The sequence below is a fragment of the Cervus elaphus genome, chromosome 30 (genome assembly GCF_910594005.1).
Source record: "Cervus elaphus chromosome 30, mCerEla1.1, whole genome shotgun sequence".
NCBI classification, from domain to species: Eukaryota; Metazoa; Chordata; class Mammalia; order Artiodactyla; family Cervidae; genus Cervus; species Cervus elaphus.
In genome coordinates, this window is record NC_057844.1 from 13,965,444 (window position 1) to 13,986,576 (window position 21,133).

A 21,133-nucleotide genomic window follows, 5' to 3' on the forward strand; every position below is an offset into this window, starting at 1 on the left:
AAGAGAACTAATTTGACAAGCTTTGCCTTGTAAAAATACCCTCTGAAGAAAGGTACTCAGAATGGAGGCAAAAAGTAGCCTTGAAAATACATAAGAATTGAGAACATCATCCACTTAGAATTTGTTTTGATCCTATTAAGTATGCTAGAGACAGCACATTCTGCAACATAATATGGTCTTTAGAGAAGCTCAATTGAAGGTTCATTTCAAATTTATTAGCCTTAAAATGCAACTTTAAAGAAAATTTCAAGTAATTTTCTTCAAAAAAGTAACACAGCAAGACCACATGGGGGAAAAACATATTCTTCAGAAAAATACAGTAGCATGTTATTTGAGATACATGTGTTTTAAGAAACTGATTAAAGGGGGTGAATTAAAGGGTTGGGGGTAGGAGTCTTTCAGCTCTGATGGGGATTCTGAGAGGGTTTCCCTACCAGCTCACCAGCAAAGAATCTGCTGCAATGCAGGAGCCTCAGGAGAACTGGGTTTGATCCCTGGGTCAGGAAGATCCCCTGGAGAAGGAAGGAATGTCAACCCACTCCAGTATTCTTGCCTCAAGAATCCCATGCACAGAGGAGCCTGGTTGGCTACAGTCTACACGGTGGCAAAGAGTCAGACACAACTGAAGCAACTAACGCAATTACTCTGATTCTTTTCTAATGTTTACTTTTCACTATAAAAAGTATTTTTTTAATTAACTTTATTATAGTTGCTTTACAATGTTGTGTTGGTTTCTGCAGTAGAGAAAAGTGAATCAGCTATATGTTTACATACATCCCTTTTTTTTCTTTTTGGATTTCCTTCCCATTTAGGCCACCATAGATCATTAGGTACAGTTCCTTGTTTTACACAGTAGGTTCTCATTAGTTTATCTTTCTGACTTCACTCTGTACGACAGACTCTAGGTCCATCCACATCCCTACAGATGACCCAACTTTCTTCCCTTTTATGGCTGAGGAATATTCCACTGTATATATGTACCACGTCTTTATCTGTTCACCTCTTGATGGACATATAGGTGGCTTCCGTTCCCTGGCTACTGCGAAGAGTGCTGCAATTAGCATTGGCTGCGGGGGGCGGTGGGGGGAGCATGTATCTTTTTGAATTACGGTTTTTTTCTGGGTATATATACTTCCTAACAGGATTGCTGGATTATTGCAGTTTTTTTTTTTTTTTTTTTTTTATTGCAGTTTTTAAGTTTACCTTGAAGTCCATGGATGGATGGATGGAGTCGAAGTGATGTCCCACCAGAAAGGCCTAGGCCACGTCAGAGGACAGAGATAACCCCGAGGCTAACCGGGGCGCTCTTTTTCTGCGCGGGGCCAGATCCTCGCGTCTTGCGACCCCGACCCTCCCCGGGGTCCTCGGACACAGCGGACACTCTCGCGAGGCCTAGTCAGCATGTGTCTCGCGAGAAATCCTCCGCGAAGTGGGCTTTGGGGCTGGAGGTTTCTTTGGTGCGTGAGCACGTCCCGGCTGGCCCTGGGCGGTGACTGGGAGCGCTCCACGTCCGGCCTGAGGGGCTTGAGGCCGAGTAGGGCATTGTCTTCAGTTCCCAGTGAGGAGCCCCTCAGGTCCCCACGGCCACGATGCTTCCAGTGAGCAAGCTTTCTCAGGGGTCGAGAAGGTAAGGGAAGCGCGGCCGTCCCCCTGGGGTGGGGGCAGCGGGTAGCCGCCTCATGGGGTGGTCCTCACTGACTAGAGAGGGAGGGCGGCCTGAGTATGAGAGCCCCCACCTGCCTAGGTGAGGTAGCTGAGGAGACTCACGTGCACGTTTTCTCCAGAGTCCGGCACTGTCATCCTTCAGAACCAGCGACTTCGGCGCACTTGCAAGCCTCTGCCGGGCTCCAGAAATCCTAGAAGGATGCAGTCGCTTCCCCCCGCCAAGATCCCCGCTGCTCCCATGCTACCGTGGAAGTGAGGTGCAGGAGACAGGAGGACCAGGCAGTTCTCTGTGACAGTGGTCTCTTTAAGACACACCGAGGGGCCAGGTCAGCTGTGTGGCAATAATTTGAAAGTGGGCGATTGCTCGAGACATTGTGGAAGTCGAATTGATTAAGTCTTGGCAATGAGTCATGCCTGGATGAGAGAGAGGGGAAAAGACTCGCGAGTCCGTGGTGTCTGTAAGTCAAGGGTATCCTGTAGAATGGTGATAAAGTAAGGGAGGAAGAAGACTGAAAGACTGAACCTTGAAAGCCTCTTTATAGTTAACACTAATTTAGCATCTGCCATTCCCTCACCTTATCCCCTTATTTACCTTTTAAGAGCATTTAGCCCACCAGGGTTGTGCAGAGACTATCCTGTGAGGTAGATATGGAGCTAAGACACTTGTCCAACATTAGCAGCTGACACAGCTAGACTCTCAGGTCTCCTGCAGCCCAGCAGTCCTCCTTTCTTTTTCCAGATGCTTCAGCTCATGGCTAATGATCTGTATGTAGACATTAAAAGACTGGCATCACCAGCAACCTTGCTGAATTACAAATAGACAAAGCCAGCACTGCTTTGTGCCAGCAGCTGCCAGTGGCAGGGGCTGAACTGACTAGCTTAGTCTGATAGCCTGGTCCCAAGAATCTTTCCCAACTTTGACTGCCACACCTGGGGTTGGTCAGTTAGCTATGAGACATCCCAAAACATCAAAAGAAACTCTCTTGAGAAGTTTTCTTCTCTCCTCATTCCGATCTTCCCACTTCCTTTCACACTGAGCAACAACTGTATGAACCCCCAAGGTAGCTCCCCTACTCTCTCTCTCTCTCTCTGCACCCAATCCTCCACCAACCACCATGATATTTATTTCTCTTAATCTCTGAAAATCCTACTCCTCCATCAGATCCATTCATCTACCAAATATTCTCCCTGTTATGTGCTAGGCACCTTTCAAGGCACTGGGAGTACAGCACTAAATAAGACAAAGTCCCTGAGCTCACCAAGTTTAAATCTACAGTCTTTAAAACTCTTTATTGACTACATCAGGGCTCCCCATCTTCTGAAATACCACGCATTTTGTCTCTGTGGTTACATCACTACCAGCACATTTACCCAGGCTAGAAATATGTTCTTGGGGGGAGATGAGCTCCATGTCCTCTTACTCTGCCATCTTCATCTCTCTCTCCTTAACTAGAGACCCAGGCTACAGATACAAAACTCATCTCTCACTTGTCATTCTCACTTCTACATTCGAGTCACTCACAAAGTGCTGGTTTTTTAAAAATTACAGATGCCTATCCTGTGCTCCCCATCTCTAGTCAGTGCTCTGGCTTAGGATTTTAATTATGGATCATTTGGACTCTAACTGATTGCTCTGCCTCTGGTCTTGCCTCCCTCAAATCTATCTTCCATGAGATCTCTCATGATTTATTTAAAACAAAGTCGAATCAGGTCCATTCCCTGCTCATAACCCTTCAAAAGCCTGAACCACTCGATACGGTACACAAAGCCCTCTGATATCCATCATGTCTTACACTTCTTGCCTCATTGCTTTACATAGTTGCTAACTCATTTTTTCTAAGTTCTCTGTATGTGTGTGTCTGTATCTTTGTACATTTTGTAGTTTCCATACCCAGCAAAGTGCTTGGCATATAGTAGTCCCTTAATCAATTTTGAACTGGACAGGGCTTCTGCCATCATTTTGCATTTATATGTATGTCTTAAGTTTTTATGGCTTCCCTGGTGGCTCAGAGGTTAAAGTGTCTGCCTGCAGTGTGGGAGACCTGGGTTCGATCCCTGGGTTGGGAAGATTCCCTGGAGAAGAAAATGGCAACCCACTCCAGTATTCTTGCCTGGAGAATCTCATGGACAAAGGAGCCTGGTGGGCTACAGTCCACAGGGTCACAAATCTTACAGTGCATTTTGAGGGGTAGTCATTAGAATTATTTACAATGTTCCTGTTCTTTTCTTCCTTCTGGGAATATTGCAGAATTATATTTCCCACTCCCTTAAAAGTTGGGCATAGTCATGAGATTTGTTCTCTCCAATAACATATGAGCAACAATAGCATGTACCACTTCCTGAGAAAGCATTTAATTACCCATGCAAGACACAGCTACTGTCTCTTTCCCTTACATGAGGAAATGGAAGCTTCATCAGCTTGGTTCCTTGAGGGACAAAGGTGAGCAGAGCCTCCTGCTGACCTATGCTTGAAATATAACGTAGTCAAGAAACAGATATTACCAGTCCATTTAAGATGTGGGGATTTACTATGGTCACAGAACCTTGTCTGTCCTCACCACTTCATTCCCTCAGGACAGGAACAGTACCATTTATCTTTGGGTCTTCATGGTGCCATAGTCAAATCAGACTAGAATATAAGTATTGTATTTAAACTCTGATTTCTGATTTTTTCTTAATTCACAGTGTCCCATTTTAAAGATTCCTCTCTCATCTGTTTCTGCTTTCTCATTACTTTAGTACTTTCTGCTCCATTTTAGCACCATTCTGGCTTCTAAAATGCAAAAGTTAAAAATTCTAATCAGCTCATAATTCGGTGTTGATCACCATGTAACATCTTGTAGAGAATAAGATGGCCACCCTCTGATGACTGAGTGAACAGTTTCTCCAGCTCAGCCGTAGCAGTGCTCTTCGGGGAAGGAAAGGAGTCTGGTGCACAGGCATGCAGCTCTGAGGGATGAAAGTCATCAGCTTACAAGGGGATGTGAGTGTTATAGCACAGGTCGCCCTGTATCTTCTGCCCAAGCAGATGGCACAATGACATGGTGATACATGTAATAAAAGTTTTCCTCCATTTGCCTTTATATGCCTTTAAAAACCCTCAGCTTTGAGTATATGATTCTGTGAGGAAAAAAAAAATCCTCTTTCTATGATCCGTTTTAAATGCCACTGTTAAACAATGGACTATCCAAAAAGAAAAGGCTTCCAACACAGACAGTCTCTACCTGAAAGAAATGCCTAACATTTACTTATTCTCTCTGTAATTCTTACAGTAACTTAAAAGGCATATTTTTTTCTTGCTCATGTAAGTGTATTATACATTACTCCAGTCATTTCCTGGACATCAGTACGGAGCTGCCTACTATATGCATTAGTTCATAGGGTTAAAAGCAAAAGACCCACAGCCTTCTTAATATTTTCTTCTATCTATTAACAGTTCTAACACAGTATCTATTACCTCCTCCAGCATCCACAGCTCCAAATATGCCCTTTCATAGGAAAAGGTCCAGCTCATCACAGCCCATCTGTTGAATATTCTGGAAGTTAAAATTAAGCCTGTAGGCACTGTCTCTATGATTTATGTTTCCTAAAGTCAATTACAAATTTTCAGCCAGAGGTATCAAAACTTTGAACTTAACTTGAAGTTTTCATTTTTACAAATGCCAACTGCTTTATTTTAGAGGGAAGTATTTCTATGTTTACTAAAACTATTCAGTTCAGTTGCTCAGTCGTGTCCGACTCTTTGCGACCCCGTGAATTGCAGCACGCTAGGCCTCCTTGTCCAACACCAAAACTAAAACTATTAATATAATGTAATTTCCTATAGATACTTTGTGAAAGACAAACAAATCTTCAGGTTTAAAAAACAGCTTAGAGAATTGTATCATGTTTAACAAAATCAATCTGTGGAAAGAATCTAGGTTTTTTCAAGCTAACAAAGTGTTTAGGGACCACAGGAAATATATCTTTAGTGTTAAAAATACATAAATCTGTGAGCTCAGGTCTGTGCTATGAATGGAATAAGATCTTCTGCCCCATATCACTCACAACCATACCCAGGAGAAGTCCTGCATTTTCTTATGATGGGTCATTGGGTGGGTTTCTGCCTTTAAAATCTATCAACATAACACCAAGAAGAAGCCACAAAGATTAATAGGTTCCCATACACAAATGTTTAAACTCCAATACTAAATTAAATAATGATAAAAGATTTATAAAAATTTAGGTATTTCCAACAATATCTCAGCACAGAGAGATCTTTTATAAATCAACTATACACACACACAAGAAGATAAAAAATGACCAGTAGACCTAAGGAAAGAAAAGAGGGATTAAGCTCTCCAAATGAAATTTTTTACTCAGCTTATAAGCAAAGATTTTTTTTAAAATAGTAATAGGATTAAGGAGAGTATAGAGCATACTTTTGGTGCCAATAGATATTGAAGTCAACTTTTGGGAAAGTAATTTAACTACATATATTAAAATACCAGTAAATGTAGATTCCCTTAAATCACCAGTTCTAATTAAAAGTGTTTGTCCTCATCCAGTCACTAGACAAGTATCTGTAAGGATTTTTATTGCAGGGAGTTTGATACACATGTTGATAATATCTTGATGGATGCATACCAAAATATTAAGCTGTGAAGATCAACAAATTAAATCCGAAAAAGTCACTAGTTTCTTTTTTTCTTCTTATAATTTACTCATCTGTATGTCTAAAGTTTCTGTAACAAATACCTATTACTTTTGTAACAGTCTGTCTCATTTTTATTCTCTTTTACAGAAATGTAATTTAAAAGCATAGAAAGGGTGATTGGAACTTTGGAATTCTCATCCAGGGTTACTCATAAGTCAAATTGTATTCCAATCAAGAGTAGATTAAGTGTGAAAAACAAAATAGTAGACTCCCTTACACAGCAACTCTTGTTTCTTTTCTGGTTACTTCTACCTGCATAGAGAATTGTTTAAGGAAGATGTTTATGATCCTATATGTAGTCTAGAAAATCTTGGCCATAAAGTCACAATCTTCTATACTTGCACAATAACTTTTTAACAAGACCAGATACCTGAACAAAATCTTTAGGAATGCAGGATATGGCAGGCAGTAGAAGAGAAATTGACACCAATTTTCCTGAGAGTCCTTTTGGGGACTTTGGTGTGAAAGCCTCTCTTTCCCCTGTATTGAGTCCTGGCTACACATGGGGAAACAGAAGCAAGTGAGAATGCCAAGCCTAGACAGAAGAACCAGAGCATGACCATGGACTGTGAGGTAGCCAGGCTGGCAGGTGTAGGCCTGAAATGGCTGCAGTAAAACGCCTGCAACAGTCACACATTTACAGTCAGTTTGGTGGTGTTTCCAGGCCAGGCCGAGGGATTTCATTGTCCCCATATTAGGCAATGACAAAGATTTCAAATGGACCGAACATTTTATATTACTGTCAACAGCACTAACGTAGATTTGGCTGGCAGAGGAGAGGGAAACCAAGAGTGTCTGCATTATTGACTCCAGAGGAACACTGAGTACCATCTGCTCTCAACCACCGTCACCACCACCCAGCGCAGCTCTTTCTGCACCACACCCTCACCCCATTTCTGTGAGCCCTCCCCCACCAGTCCTGGTCCAAGAACCTGAAATCCCAGTGTTTCTCCAAATACACATTTGGAAAGTCATTTTCAATGCAGCAGTTGGTAACACAGGAGAGCTCTTAATGTTGCATGATATTGTCTGCTCTTGTCCAGTTCCAAAAATTATCTACTCTTCCAACTTTCATTCTAAGACTAAATGCAATGCTGCAGTGCTTCTCTTATATAATGTGGGAGGAGAGGGGTGGCCAGACCATACGGTGTGGAAAACCAGTAATTCCCACACCAGGGTCTATAAACTGGTTCAGGGTCATAAGAGAATAGGAAAGCCTACTGAATTAGTAATAGGAACTAGGTTACATGAGTAAAGACAAGTTTCTAAAACACCTACAAACCACACGTGGTATCATTTGTGTCCAGCTGATTTTTTATGACCTTTCAGAAAATGAATTGTCCCACTCTCAAAAACTAGAGGAACAGTATTAATAAGTAAGTCAAAACCAAAGCCAAATCCAGTAGTGATTATAGTACTACATTTGATCTCTATGGACTATAAAGAAGAATATAAAAAACAAGAGAGAAAAACTCAAGAGCTTTTCATTGAAAACAAACACAAACCAGAAGCAGCTCAAATTTTATTTATAAATTTGTTTAAAAGCATATAAAGGATTTTTCTTTTGCTCACATTTGTAGCCTGAATTAAGAAGATAGGGATACAAATCTAAAGGTGCCAGAGCTTCCCCAAACCTGATCTGAGAAGCAGAAAAAAATTAGCTGTGTAGAGACAGGCAGGCAGCACCCACAGTTCTCACTAACCTGAAACAATCAAATGACTCCCTGCCATTCTAGCATACTAACATGGCTGTAATTATGCTTCCAATAAGAGGCAAAAACAATTACAAAATTAATGCAACATTTCACTAGCAGTAGAGATCAAATATGAGTTCAGTAATCTGTGCCTACAAATATGCATAAATAATGACAGGGAGAAGAAACCAGTCATCCTCAGCCGCTCAGCTGAGTGGGTGGGCAGTTGGAGTCAAGGTAAAAAACAGTGAGGCTGAACAAAGCTGCAAGAAAGAAAAACATCTCATGTGGTTTTTCAAGGTCAGTTGACAAAGGCCAGACATAAGCAAATATTTCTCATGTATCCTAGAAGAAAAAGAAAATGAAAATTAGCACCAGCAACAAAACAGAATTTAAAGCCTTTGCAAATCCAAAATGAAGTTCCTCCAAAAAACACTCTATGACTATTTTTTTAATGATTTCAAGTCCCAGTGAAATGATTTAATTTTCAAGTTCCATTTCGACTCACTAAATGGTCTCTGTCAACAGTGTATTGGCTTATTGAGTGACAGCTCATCAGCTGTGTTCTGAGAGATAGGCTAACACGGGTGACAACTAATAGTGTTCACAAATATTGTCACCCACCTCCATAGTTAGAGCAAGGACAGGGCAAATACGGTATGGAGCAGAGCTACTTAAATGGAAATGTGTGGAGTAGAAGCACAGTGTATTATACAGCAGGAAGGTGACGTCTAAGGGGGCCTTGAGGAAAGGAGATAGACTTAAATGAGTTCCCTCCCCCCACCACGTGCAAACAGTCATGTCACCTCGATCAAGCCTCCCAGACTACCAGGCCAAGGTACACCAAGGTTTCAGACTACTGGCTCTAACATTCTGGGAAACTAAAATATCAGGTTGCCTCATGGGTCATGGCAAATGCTTAACTGCCCTTGAAGACACAGGATTCAGAGTTTCCACAGCATCTCAAAGGGTCTCACCTGCTAGTATCAGAGAAATTATCATTTGAACTGATTCTTTAAATATCCTTAGATACATCTTATATGTGATTTCAAAGAAAAGCTTTGGATGTGCTTTTATTATAGATTTTTGATCCCTTGTATTAGATAAATTTATTTTCTATACCTAGTTTGCTAGAGACTTTTACCATAAATGAGTATTGAAATTTATCAAATGCTTTCTCTGTATCTATTGAGATGTTTCTTCTATAATCTATAGGTGTTTCTCCTATAATTTATGTGGTAAATTATCTTGACTTTTTTTTGGTTCTATTTATTTGTGATGAGCCAAACTTACATTTCTGAGATAAGTATATACTATGCTTTTTTTAAAAATTCATTGTTAAATCTGTCAAAACTTTGTTGTGATTTTTTTTTATCTATGTTTATGAGTGAGACTGGCCTATGATTTTTTTTTCTGTATAGTCTTTGATTTTGATTCTACATTTACCTGCTTAATCCTTTGGAAGAATACTCCCTTCTTTTCATTTATCTCGAAAACATTCTGGACATTTGGAATAATCTGTTTCTTGAACATTTAGTAAAACTTTTCTATAATATGTGTAGGCCTGGTTTTTATTTTATGGGAAAACAGTACCTAATCTAGATATAATTTAAATCATTTTGAATCCTACCTACAAAGTGTAAAAGAAACTGTCTCCCCTGTCTTGCAAACAGAGCATGTTGTCAACCTCTTGTGTTTTGCCAAATAATAGATAAGAAGTGACATTTTGGTTTAGTTCAATTTGTATTCCTTTTGTTATAAATTCATTGGGTGCTTTAATTTCAAAGATTATAATTTTTTATTCCTAGAAGTTCTATTTTGCTCTCTTTCAGTCTTCCTTGTTGTCTTTGTCTCTTGTTTTTGCTTATCATTTTAAAGTCAATATTTATTCCAAATGTTTTATACATAGATATCTTAAATTCAATATCTAATCATTTAAGTATATCAAATTATTTGGTTCTAAATTTTGTTTTGGTGACCCTCACCCACAGCTATCTGTTTCCTGTCCTTGTGGTAAGTTCCAGTCACTGTGTTATACTTAGGAACAGTCAAAGAGCCCTGCTCTGATGGAATAGGGAACACAAATTATCACAAGAAGAGAATAATAGTAATTGATCAACAAAACATCTAAGAAAATGATGTTAGAAAATTAGACCAGAGGTTGCAGAGTGTTATAGAAAAAAGAAATGGAGCCTGGAAAGAGAATTGCAGGAGTCTGGTGGCAGCATTAAATGGATGGCCAAGGAATCCTTGGAACTTAAGAAAATACTTGAAAGAGAACAAATCATTTGGATGTTTTGGAGAAGAGTATAGAGGGAGCAGCCAGTTCTTAAGTATTCAAAGACCAGCCAAAGACAGCTGGTGCGGCTGAGAGGAATGAGGAAGCGCAGCAGTCAGGAGAGTGCCCGAGAAGTAGCGTGGGCCCTAGGGCTTGAAGCACCTGTAGGATGAGTAATACACATCTGTGCTTTTACTGTGAAGACTTTGGCTTTTACTCTGGAGAGTCGTCAGAGCCACTGGAGGGCTTTGGGCCAAGGAGTGACAGCAGATGACTTGTTTTTCAGTCTCATGTTGAGACCAGACTCTAGGTGGAAGTGTGGAAGCAAGGACACCATCTAGAAGATGGTTTCAAGAACTGAAATGAGCAATGATGGTGGTTGGAATCAGGATAATAGTGGTGAAGGTGGATGAAGCTGTGAGACTGGATACATTTTGAAGGAAGAGTCAAGGAGACTTGCTGATGCATCAGCGGTAGAGGTGTAAGAGTCAGTCATGCAAACATGAAAGAGTGCAGACAGAGAAGTGGGGTCAAGGGCATCAAAGGTGAAGTTTTAGACATGTTAAGGTTGAAATGTCTACAGACACACAAGTAGTGATGTTGGGTAGAAAAATGGATCTGCAAGTTTAGAGGAAGAGATCGAGGCAGGAAGTTGAAATTTGGGACTAAAAAGCATATTGGTATTTAATTTCATGGGAATGAATGAGGCCATGAAGGTATTAAGTGAACGTAAAGAAGGTAGTCCAAGATGTATCCCTGAGTCACTCTAATGTCGGAGAGGACAGAAAGATAGAGGGGATTCAGCAAAGGAGAATGGAAAGCAGTGGTTACTGAAATAAAACTCAGGAGAGTACAGAAGCCAAGTAAACAAAGAGTTTCAAAGAGAAGGCAGTGATTTACCATGACAAATGATGCTAATCGGTCAAAAGATGAAGACCGAGAAATAACCACTCGATTTTGCAATGTAGATAATGTTAGTGACCACGAGAAGAACTTTGTGGTTAGGTGGTCTAAATTCTGATTAGAGGGGGTTTAAGAGAAAAGGGAATAAAGAAATTGGAGACAGGACAAATACCTCAAAGTTTTTCTCTAAAGGGAAACAAAGAAATAGGACATAGGCAAGAGGAAAATGGGCATCAATATAATTTAATATTTACATTTTCTGCGGATGAGAATTTTCTAGTCGAGATGACATGTGACAGTTTGGGAGAGAGGGAGGAGCATTGTTAGAACAAAGTCCCCCAGCAGATGGAGAAGACAGAATCTGTGCCATAATGAAAAGCAGACACAGAGGAAGGGATATCTGTAGTGAAGTGAGGTGGAGATGAGAACCTGGGCAAGTCTTTGCCTCTGTGTCACTGCTTCTTTCACACAAGTGAAAAGCCAGTGACCACGCTGGACTTGGGTATGCCTGTCTTAGTAAGGAATCATCAGTCATCCTCTCTCACATCATATCCTGAGAAAGTGATGTTTCTCTCTTTCTATCTGTGAGGAACCCAAGTGGAGATTCATAGCTCATTTACCTAAGACCTACTAACAGTCAGGGGTAAGCCAGACTCCCACATGAATACACATGAATGAGTATTCATTTAGTCTCTCCTGTCATCCTCTCTTCAACCCCAGGTATTTTTCTCTGTATGTGTGCTTAGTCTCTCAGTCGTGTCCAACTCTTTGCGACCCCATGGACTGTAGCCCGCCAGGCTCCTCTGTCCCCAGGATTCTCCATGCCCTCCTCCAGGGGATCTTCCCAACCCAGGGATTAAACCCAGGTCTCCTGCACTGCAGGCGGATTCTTTACTATCAGAGCCACCAGGGAAGCCCTTTCTATGTATATGCACCTTCTAAATTGGGGTTATTAAGTACAGGAGAAAATGTACAGCAAGGTTCCAAGTCCTGTCCAAAATCTGAGTTTCGATCACATTTCACTACTTATAAATTCTATAAACTTGGATAGTGTCTTAAAATCACAATGCCCTATTTTCCACATGACTCCTACTCACATATTCTTTTAAGTCAATAATTTGTCAATTTCATACACAATGCAAAGATACTGTTTTGATTCTTTTCTATCTTTGTACATGGTCTCTACTCTGAATGCCTTAGTGATACACAGGAACATACATTATAAATAGACACATCCACTATGCATTCTCTACAATTTGCCTACATTTAATTATCTTCAATATATATTGAGAGAGATTGTGAGATCTCGCCATAAATTTTAACCACTAGATGCATTCCAAGATATCATGCATATCAAATCTCTAACAGATTATTTTCTCAAAAATGATCTTTTGTCCACCAAGTATTTATTAAGGGGTAATCTCCTCTGGAGTTACCAGGTCAGCAAGTACTTGATTATTTTCTCATATTTTACCAGTTTAAAGATTTTTGTCTGTTCCTTTTTTTTTTTTTTTTTAATAAGTACAGATACACTTGGGCTTCAATTGAATTGTAAAACCCACTGTGGTTAGTTTTAATTCTGTACATATTGCAAACCCCACAACCCCATACATTCCAAAGCTTTGGTGCTATTTAAATAATCTACTGTGCACACAAAACACATTACATACATATTACAACATAGTCGCAAGGCTTTCTTCCCCAAAATCTGTAAGAACATTTCATTTTCAAAAAGTGCCTTTTGCCATAGGGTTTTTTTAAAAATCATTTTGTAGTGAAAAATTAAATACTGATTTCTTTGATGTGCTAGTTTCACTGAAAGAATATGTTACAAGAGAATGCTTACTATTTTTAGAACCATATTTCACTGAAAATCTTCCTGGAAAAAAAAATGTTCCTTGGTTTTTATCGTAGGCCTGGGCAAAGGGTGATTTTTTTTTTTTAAAAAAAGCCTTGCAGTCCAGGCAATCACACAGCAAACAAAGGGCAGGTGTCATTTTTTATTGTGATTGGCATTGGGCTAGAGCTGAAAGCAGGACTTTCTCCATCTCTCAGGAGCTATGGTGGAATTTACAGTAATCACCCCAGCTGCCTGCCCACTACACAGCTGAATGGCACACACAAAAAATATTTATCTGGAGAGAAGGCCACAACATATTTTTTAAATTCTCATTGTTTTTATTCTTCAACTTGGAAATATTTAGTTTTTGAGAAAAAAAATAATAAAACTCACCCAGCTGTTACCACTATTCATATTCCAATAACCACCGAAGTGCTGGAGGCCACCTGGTTGACTTTCGCCTTGGAGTCGGTCCAGAAAAGCATTATTTACCCTTTAAAACAATGAAAAGTGTGGGTGAGTGGAAAGCTTGCTGCAGGGCTGAGAGATTTCTGAGAACCTAATGTGCTATCTGAATGGACTGTGGGGCTCTCTGCCCCCATTCAACTCAGAAGAAATCTACAGACACTTCTGTTCACATTAACCACATGACGTGTTGTGAACAGTCCTTTGGTGGAGGTGGTGGCAGTCTTGGCTCAGTCCCAAAGAGGCATAAATTCTTCACTCCAGAGTTTCACTCACCCACCTCTACTAGTTCTACAAGAGTCGTGGTCACCCAAACAACCATACTCCTCAGGGCCATGCCAGGCGTGAACCCCAGAGGAGGTAGAAAGATGGAAGCTTCAGCAAGAACTAAAACATGAAGAGAAACCAAACACAGTTCTGTGGTGCCGTTAATAGTATTACAAGATAAATGTCTCTCCCATACACCCTGTACCCCATTGCCAGTCTTTCTAAGGTAAATCCCACTAGTAAAAAGTAGAAGGAAAACAGGAAGAGAGTGTGAGAAAAGGGAAACACCTGAAGAAGGAAGCCCAAGCTTTCAAAAGAAGGAAGGGGTACATCTTTCCCTGATGTCTGATCATACTGGCAGCAACCAATTTCAGAAATAAAGTCAAACATATAAGAGGTAAAACTAAAAAGAAAGGCAAGAAGTGATTATCCTAACAGTCAAGGTAGGGTTACCTGTAGGATGATGGTTATTTTGTGTCACTGGAGCTGGCTCCCTGGGTGTCCATTTTATAATTAATCACCCTAAATATCCTTTTCATGGACTTGTGTGTGTTATGTCTTACAGTTTTTAAGTTTAAAAAGGAAAAAGGCCACAGCATGCTCTGAGTTGCCCGTGTGTGGCTGAGCAGAGTCAGAGACCTGGCAGCTGGAGAAATAGCATGGCAATAGGTTCCCTATGATGTGAATGGATTATTGAGGAACAGCAGTGTGAAGGCCATATGCTTCTCAACAGAGACACAGTGCCTGGAGCCCAGAAACCCTTCAATCCATGCTTGTGGGAGAGGGGTTAGGCAGGACCTAGTGAGGTGAGCCTCCTTTTCAGTCATGAGGTTTAGCGAATGTGGTCATCGTGGGTGGCTCTAAGTCAACATCTGTGTAAGATTTGGGAACTTGGAGGATAATGACTGCTGAGTGGCAGAGTCAGAGGCTGGGGGTTTTGCCTATTGGTCTTAGTATGTTAAGCTAAAATGCCAACTGCATGTTGACTCAGGTTAGTCTCTGATTTATGGTTGCTGTTTTCAACTTCAAGCCCCATTTGGCAGTGGTTACATCTTAGTTATTAGAAAGCTTTTTTTTTTTTTTTTAAATCTCTCACCATAAAATCTACCAAGGTGTCATCTTCTGGTCTGCCTCGTGGCGGTGGTTTAGTTGCTAAGTCGTGTCTGACTCTTTCAATCCTGTGGACTGTAGCCTAGCAGGCTCCTCTGTCTGTGGGATTATCCAGGCAAGAATACTGCAGTGGGTTGCCATTTCCTTCTCCACTGGTCAGCCTAGTTCACTGCAGGACTGAATGTTTACACTGCCTTTTCTAAACCTCTCAGCATGCAGATTGAAATAAGATACCTGAGCTGGAAACTTGAATATTAAGGAAGAAGGAACTGGCCTTGATTCCCCTAAAACTATACAACCAATGGTACTGTACATACACCTGTACTGTCCAACCATGTGTTGGACAGTCCATACACCTGGGGCTGTTTTTATCCAGTCTCTGTCAGTAACAAAGATGGACATTCCCTCAATATCCCTCATCCCACCTCACATCCAATCCACTAGAATCCTTGTTGCCTCCACCCACTAAACACATCCTGAATTTACCTTTTATTTCCATGGCCACCACTCTAGTCCAAATCCCTATCTTCTCTCATTTGCCTCTCTTTCCACTCCTGCCCTCTGCAATCCATTCTCCACACAACCACTTGAATAAGTTATAAAAGGGACCAGGCCTTCCTTTTGTTTAAAACCCTCCCACGACTTATTAGTCTTAGAATAAAATAATTGACTTACAAAATCTTCTATTTCCTATCTTTCTTTTCTCATTTTGTAGTAGTCTCTTTCTCACCATCTATAAGCAAATCATTTGGGACTCAGGAAGTTCAAGCTTATTCCCGATTTAGGGCCTTTGTGTTTGTTGCTATGCTTGATAAGAGGGGACATCCCATTGTAATGTCTTGCCCCCTTCCCACCTCTGTGTGACTGACCCTTGTTCTTGGATGTCACCTCTTCACTGAGGAACTATTGCCTGTAATCTCTCCCTTAGCGTCGCTTTGTGATGTGGTCCTCATGCTGTGCATCGCTATCTGAAATAACCTTGCTGCTAAATTGTTACCTTCTGTTCATCTCCTCAAGACTGCAAATCCCATGTGGCCGGGGACCTTCTCTGCCTTGTTTGCACCTATTCCTAGTGCCTAGAACAAAGCACAGGGTATGCCCTGATTCCTAAGAGGTGAATGGATGAATTGTCCAGGTGCATGGTCCGCGCATTAGCCTCTTTCTGTGACTGCAGCTGCATTGTAAAATTAGCCATGGTAGTGAGAGTACTTCATTGCCCACTGCCCTCCATTCACTTAACACTTTGAAGATGGATGACTTTGTCATGTACACAAGGTGATGTGATTCACTTTTGAGCTTGTTACTAAGAGGACAGCAGGCTGGGTCAACTAGAGATCACGGGTGGTAAAGAGATTACTTTTTCAATTTCTATCAAGAATTTGTAATAGGGAAGAACCTTTTGTATTCTATTACAAGTTAATCACTAGGGGGATGTTGCCTATAAGCTTAAATTATACATAATGGCCCATCTCTTAGAACCCTGCTTCTCAGATAATGAGCATTAAGCTAAAATACCTTTGTTTAGCTTGCAGGAAACATCCTGACCAGGCCCTCTATTAATGACTGCAGGAAAGAAGAAACTAACATATAAACCCCAGTGACTGACTGGAACCAGGAAATGTTTGACTTTACTCCTTCCCCTTTTAGTAGAAAAGAAGCCTGAATTCTAATTCAGGCAAGACTGGTTCTTTGAGACACACGTCTACCATCTTTTGCTGGCTGTCCAATAATGTTGCTATTCTTTGTCCCAACAACTCATTTCTTAATTTATTGGCCTGTCATGGGACGAAAAGTGCAAGCTTGGACTCAGTAACAAATTCAAATAGGGGGGAAAAGTTCCAGTTTATATTTTTGTTTACTAGTTTTAGAAAATACATATATTTCATTGCTGTCAAGCTAATGCTTAGGGTTTTCTTCAAAGGCTTAACTTGGATAAAAACTGTTGTTTAGAGATGATTCATGTTTCAATAAATCAGTTCAGTTGATTCCAATTTCCAGATTGCAGCCCTGTTCTAGTCCTTCACCCCCAGTGCTCTGTTTTTTCCTCTGAAGTTTTAACTTTCTTCTCTTCCTCAGAAAGTTACACTGGGTCAGGTTCAGATGTCATTAGGTTCAATCGTTACAGGATTGGTTGTAAAGCTTGTTAGGAATCTGCATGATTTCTATTATAAAACTCAGGGCTGCATTTTCTGCTATGTGAACTTCCAAACAGTAGAAAACACATGGTCTTCTTGTCTGCAATAAAATTATGTCCTTGGAGAAAACCTAACTTAACGACCCCTTTACCCAAACCACATAGCTTGTATTGCTACCCTCAGCAGGAGTGGACAAAACTATTTTATTCATTAAGTGACAACTGAATGAGTATTTTCATATGAAAAGATGGAAAAGCTCACTGTAAACACCAAAGGACAATACAAACATGAGCTTTTATCAAAAACTGATAGTATAAATAAAATATGTGTAAAGACTTGATCAGTTATTTCAAAACTGGTTACTGAGTTTATTATCCAGAGAGATTTCCTATTGGATTAAATTGGGATCTATATTTAACTAGAATCAATAGAAAGAATAGAAGGTGGAGGAAAGAAATAGTGCCATCAGTATTTAGGTATTCAGCAATAAGGAAATAAAGGTCAAAGTTCCATAACAAAAAGTAATCTTTTCGACCTCTAATCAAATAATGCATTTTTATTGGGTGCCCACTGAAGATTAATTTCTTCGCAGTGGGCCCTATTAATGTGACATATCACTATCTTTAAAATGCCTAAAGCTTTATAATCCAATTAATCCTCAGAAATCCAGAGAAATACTGGCTACTAATAACTAGTGTTATAGAAATATCAGGTTTTTTAATAGAAAGACTTTTAAAGAGAAAAAGTGAAAGACTAATTTATGACCTAATTTATTTAAAAAAAAAAAGTAGCAGTAAATGTTATATGGCAGCCTGAATGGCGAGGGCAGTTTGGGGGAGAATCAGTTCGGTTCAGTTCAGTCGCTCAGTTGTGTCCGACTCTGCGACCCCATGGACTGCAGCACACCAGGCCTCCCTGTCCATCACCAGCTCCCATGGTTTATCCAAACTCATGTCCATCGAGTCGGTGATGCCATCCAACCATCTCATCCTCTGTCGTCCGCTTCTCCTCCAGCCTTCAATCTTTCCCAGCATCAGGGTCTTTTCAGATGAATTAGTTCTTCGCATCAGGTAGCCAAAGTATTGAAGTTTCAACTTCAACATCAGTCCTTCCAATGAATACTCAGGACTGATTTCCTTTAGGATGGACTGGTTGGATCTCCTTGCAGTCCAAGGGACTCTTAAGAGTCTTCTCCAATACCACAGTTCAAAAGCATCAATCCTTTGGCGCTCAGCTTTCTTTATAGTCCAACTCTCACATCCATACATGACTACTGGAAAAACCATAGCTTTGATAGACAGACCTTTGTTGGCAAAGGTCCAACTGTGGGGGAGAATGGATACATGTATATATGTGTGTGGCTGAGTCCCTTTGATGTTCAACTGAAACTATCACAGCATTGTTTGTTAACTGGCTATATTCCAATACAAATTAAAAAGTTTTTAAAATGAAAAATAAAAACAAAAGAAAAAATAGGTAGTAGTAATGTTTCCCCTTTATCCAACAAAATAGTCTAACCAGTGTATCAGAATTTTGATGTTTCCTTACAACCAGAGAGGGGCTTCCCTGGTGGCTCAGACAGTAAAGAATCTGCCTGTAATGTAGCAGACCCAGGTTCAATCCCTGGGTCAGGAAGATCCCCTGGAATAAGAAATGGCAACCCACTCCAGTACTTTTTCCCAGAGAATCTCATGAACAGAGGACCCTGGTGGGCTATAGTCTATGGGGTCGCAAAGAGTCAGACATAATTGAGTGACTAACACTTTCACTTTTTCACTTTATAACCAGAGAAAAACATATAAATTTGCATTTAACATTTTAAAACTATCTTGACAGGACCATGGAAGCAGAATAATCCATTCAAAATAATATGAATGCACAGCCACAGTTGGCAGGTACAGCAAAATTAGGAACTTCCATTAACACTTTCTAAAGTCTCATTTACAAAATGAAACCACCACAATTTAAAAGTATGCCTTAGCGATAGTGGGAAGGTTAAACACATAAATGAATCCAGTCAGTTTTGAAAGAATTTGCTCCTTTAAATCATGAAAGCCTTTATATTAAATTCTTCTCCTGAGACACTCAATCACTTGGCAATAAACTCAAATAACCCAACTGCTCCCTAGGAAAATCTAGAATAATGATAGATAAGGTAATTATTAGCACTGACCCAATATCAACATGATATTCTGGGCACTCTTAATGTCTGACATTAGAAATAAGATAATGACTATTTCCACTATTAAAAATTACTTACTGATTCTAAAAATTTTTCCCTAATATATTAGTCAACATAAAATAACTAATGGTAGTTCTTGTCTGAGCTTTTATATTCAGGTATGAGCATCTAACCATCTATACTAGTTCAGTTATTATAAAGTAGTGTACAAATGGTAAGGATTATATAAAAGGGTTACCACGCTTTGTCTTATGGGAGGGAGATTAAGTATAACCTAAACAAACATATAGCTTGACAGCTGAGTCCACTTTCTAGGGTCAATTTATGCTGCCAATTCAGAAAAATTGGATATTGTTTGTATATGTATGTGTGTGCATGTGCACATACCACACCCCAATAATATAATGATTAAAAAACTAATATAGATTCCAAAATCCTGTTCAGTATTACTGTGTTTTCCTAAAACATTGCAAAAACTTTATAGGTAATTGTTTTAACCAAGGATGCTTATTTTAGTGGTTTATACCTCCTGTGTTCAGCTTGGTGGCTTTTGGCTCTTTCTTCCTCCTGTTGCTGTCGTTTAAATTCCAGTAATTCACCCTAGAAACATTAAAATATGGTTTTCAGTTAACATGGTTGTACAGAAGACACCCAAATCAATTACATATTTAACCTTAGCTAGAACAATATTTCATTTTTGAAATTTTTACTTAAGTGCCATTTCCATGTGAAATTGTTTTCTTACATAACTAGGTAGCAAAAATAATTGTGCCTTAGCCAAATAATAACCGTGAGTGTAAAATTGTGAGATTAAAAAGGCAATGTGCATGTTCAAGCTATTAGACCACTAGGTACAACATACACAGGAGAAAACGCAATGTGAGCCAAACTCACCTGTGTCTTACAAAGAAAAACAAATCAAATTAGTTTCCTTAAGGAATGTTACACAATACTATTTCTTGGTAATTTCTTGAGCTTCTTTTTCCCAACAAGTTCACAGCTGCTTACAAATATATATTGGACTCAATTCTGTAGAGCAGTTCCATTAGAAACACATTTTCCATTCTGGAGAATAATCACACAGCTATCATTGACTAGTTATTTCTAAAACTAGCAGAACATGGGAGTGGATGCTTTGCTTCAAATAGGAGGTCATATTACTCCAACTAAATCTCCAGCTTCTGACATTCTACCTTCTTGGAAGAGTCAGCAACTTCCACATCCCGTTACTATGCTCACAGTATCAAACCAAACAACTAGGTTGCCAGAGAATCTCAACACTCAACTGCCTACACCTTAGGCAGACCAAGTTATAACCTCATGTCCCAGGCAGAAAAAGGCAGAGGGAAGTTATCAGGCCCCTGTCAGGGGTTAGTGCCGGAGTTAAAGAGGTTTTCTGAGAGAGAAACTACAGTCACCTCTTGATAAACACATAGCAGCTTGTGTATTTTTTTAACCCACAAACTTCCATGATGAAAAGTATAAAATAAGTTCAAAATTCAGATTGACATTTTATTCTTTTAATTTTATTCTAAGGCCTTCCAACATTGTATAGCCTACAAAATAAGGACTGGTTTCTTATACTGTGATAATCCAAGTAAGCTACACATTAATCCCTAAAGCACAATATTTAATCCTAATTTCTCCTGAGCACCAATGACAAGGGAAAAAAAGTACTCATTCAGTCACTTCACAAGTATTAAATGCTGAGGCTTGTGCTAGAGACTTACTTTTTCACAGTGGCATAAAGTCTTTCACTTTAATTTCTGTCACTGTATAAGCATAGATTAAAAATCTACCAAGCAACACTTCTACTTATACTAGGCTTATATTAAAATAAAGGAAGTCCCAGTCTTCCCCCACACCCATACAATCATGTTCAGTTTTTGTGTGTGGTT

General features: G+C 39.8%; 1 protein-coding gene and 2 long non-coding RNA genes across 3 annotated transcripts in view; 1 reads left to right on the plus strand and 2 right to left on the minus strand.

Moving 5' to 3' along the window:
* The window catches only part of LOC122686805, a 30,092-nt gene extending 28,756 nt beyond the window's left edge, over nt 1-1,336 (minus strand). The window contains exon 1 of the long non-coding RNA XR_006338902.1: nt 1,204-1,336. This is a non-coding gene — a long non-coding RNA (uncharacterized LOC122686805). The remainder of the gene's footprint in view (nt 1-1,203) is intronic.
* Nucleotides 1,337-1,478: 142 nt separating this feature from the next.
* Nucleotides 1,479-21,133, plus strand: part of LOC122686956 — an 89,064-nt gene continuing 69,409 nt past the window's right edge. The window contains exon 1 of the long non-coding RNA XR_006338961.1: nt 1,479-1,627. This is a non-coding gene — a long non-coding RNA (uncharacterized LOC122686956). The remainder of the gene's footprint in view (nt 1,628-21,133) is intronic.
* The window catches only part of EPSTI1 (epithelial stromal interaction 1), a 96,750-nt gene continuing 83,483 nt past the window's right edge, over nt 7,867-21,133 (minus strand). Inside the window, exons 9-11 of the mRNA XM_043892329.1 lie at nt 19,762-19,835; nt 13,470-13,569; nt 7,867-8,400 (exon numbers count right to left, since the gene is read on the minus strand). Coding sequence (XP_043748264.1) covers nt 8,392-8,400; nt 13,470-13,569; nt 19,762-19,835 — 183 coding nt within the window. The 3' untranslated portion in view covers nt 7,867-8,391. The remainder of the gene's footprint in view (nt 8,401-13,469; nt 13,570-19,761; nt 19,836-21,133) is intronic.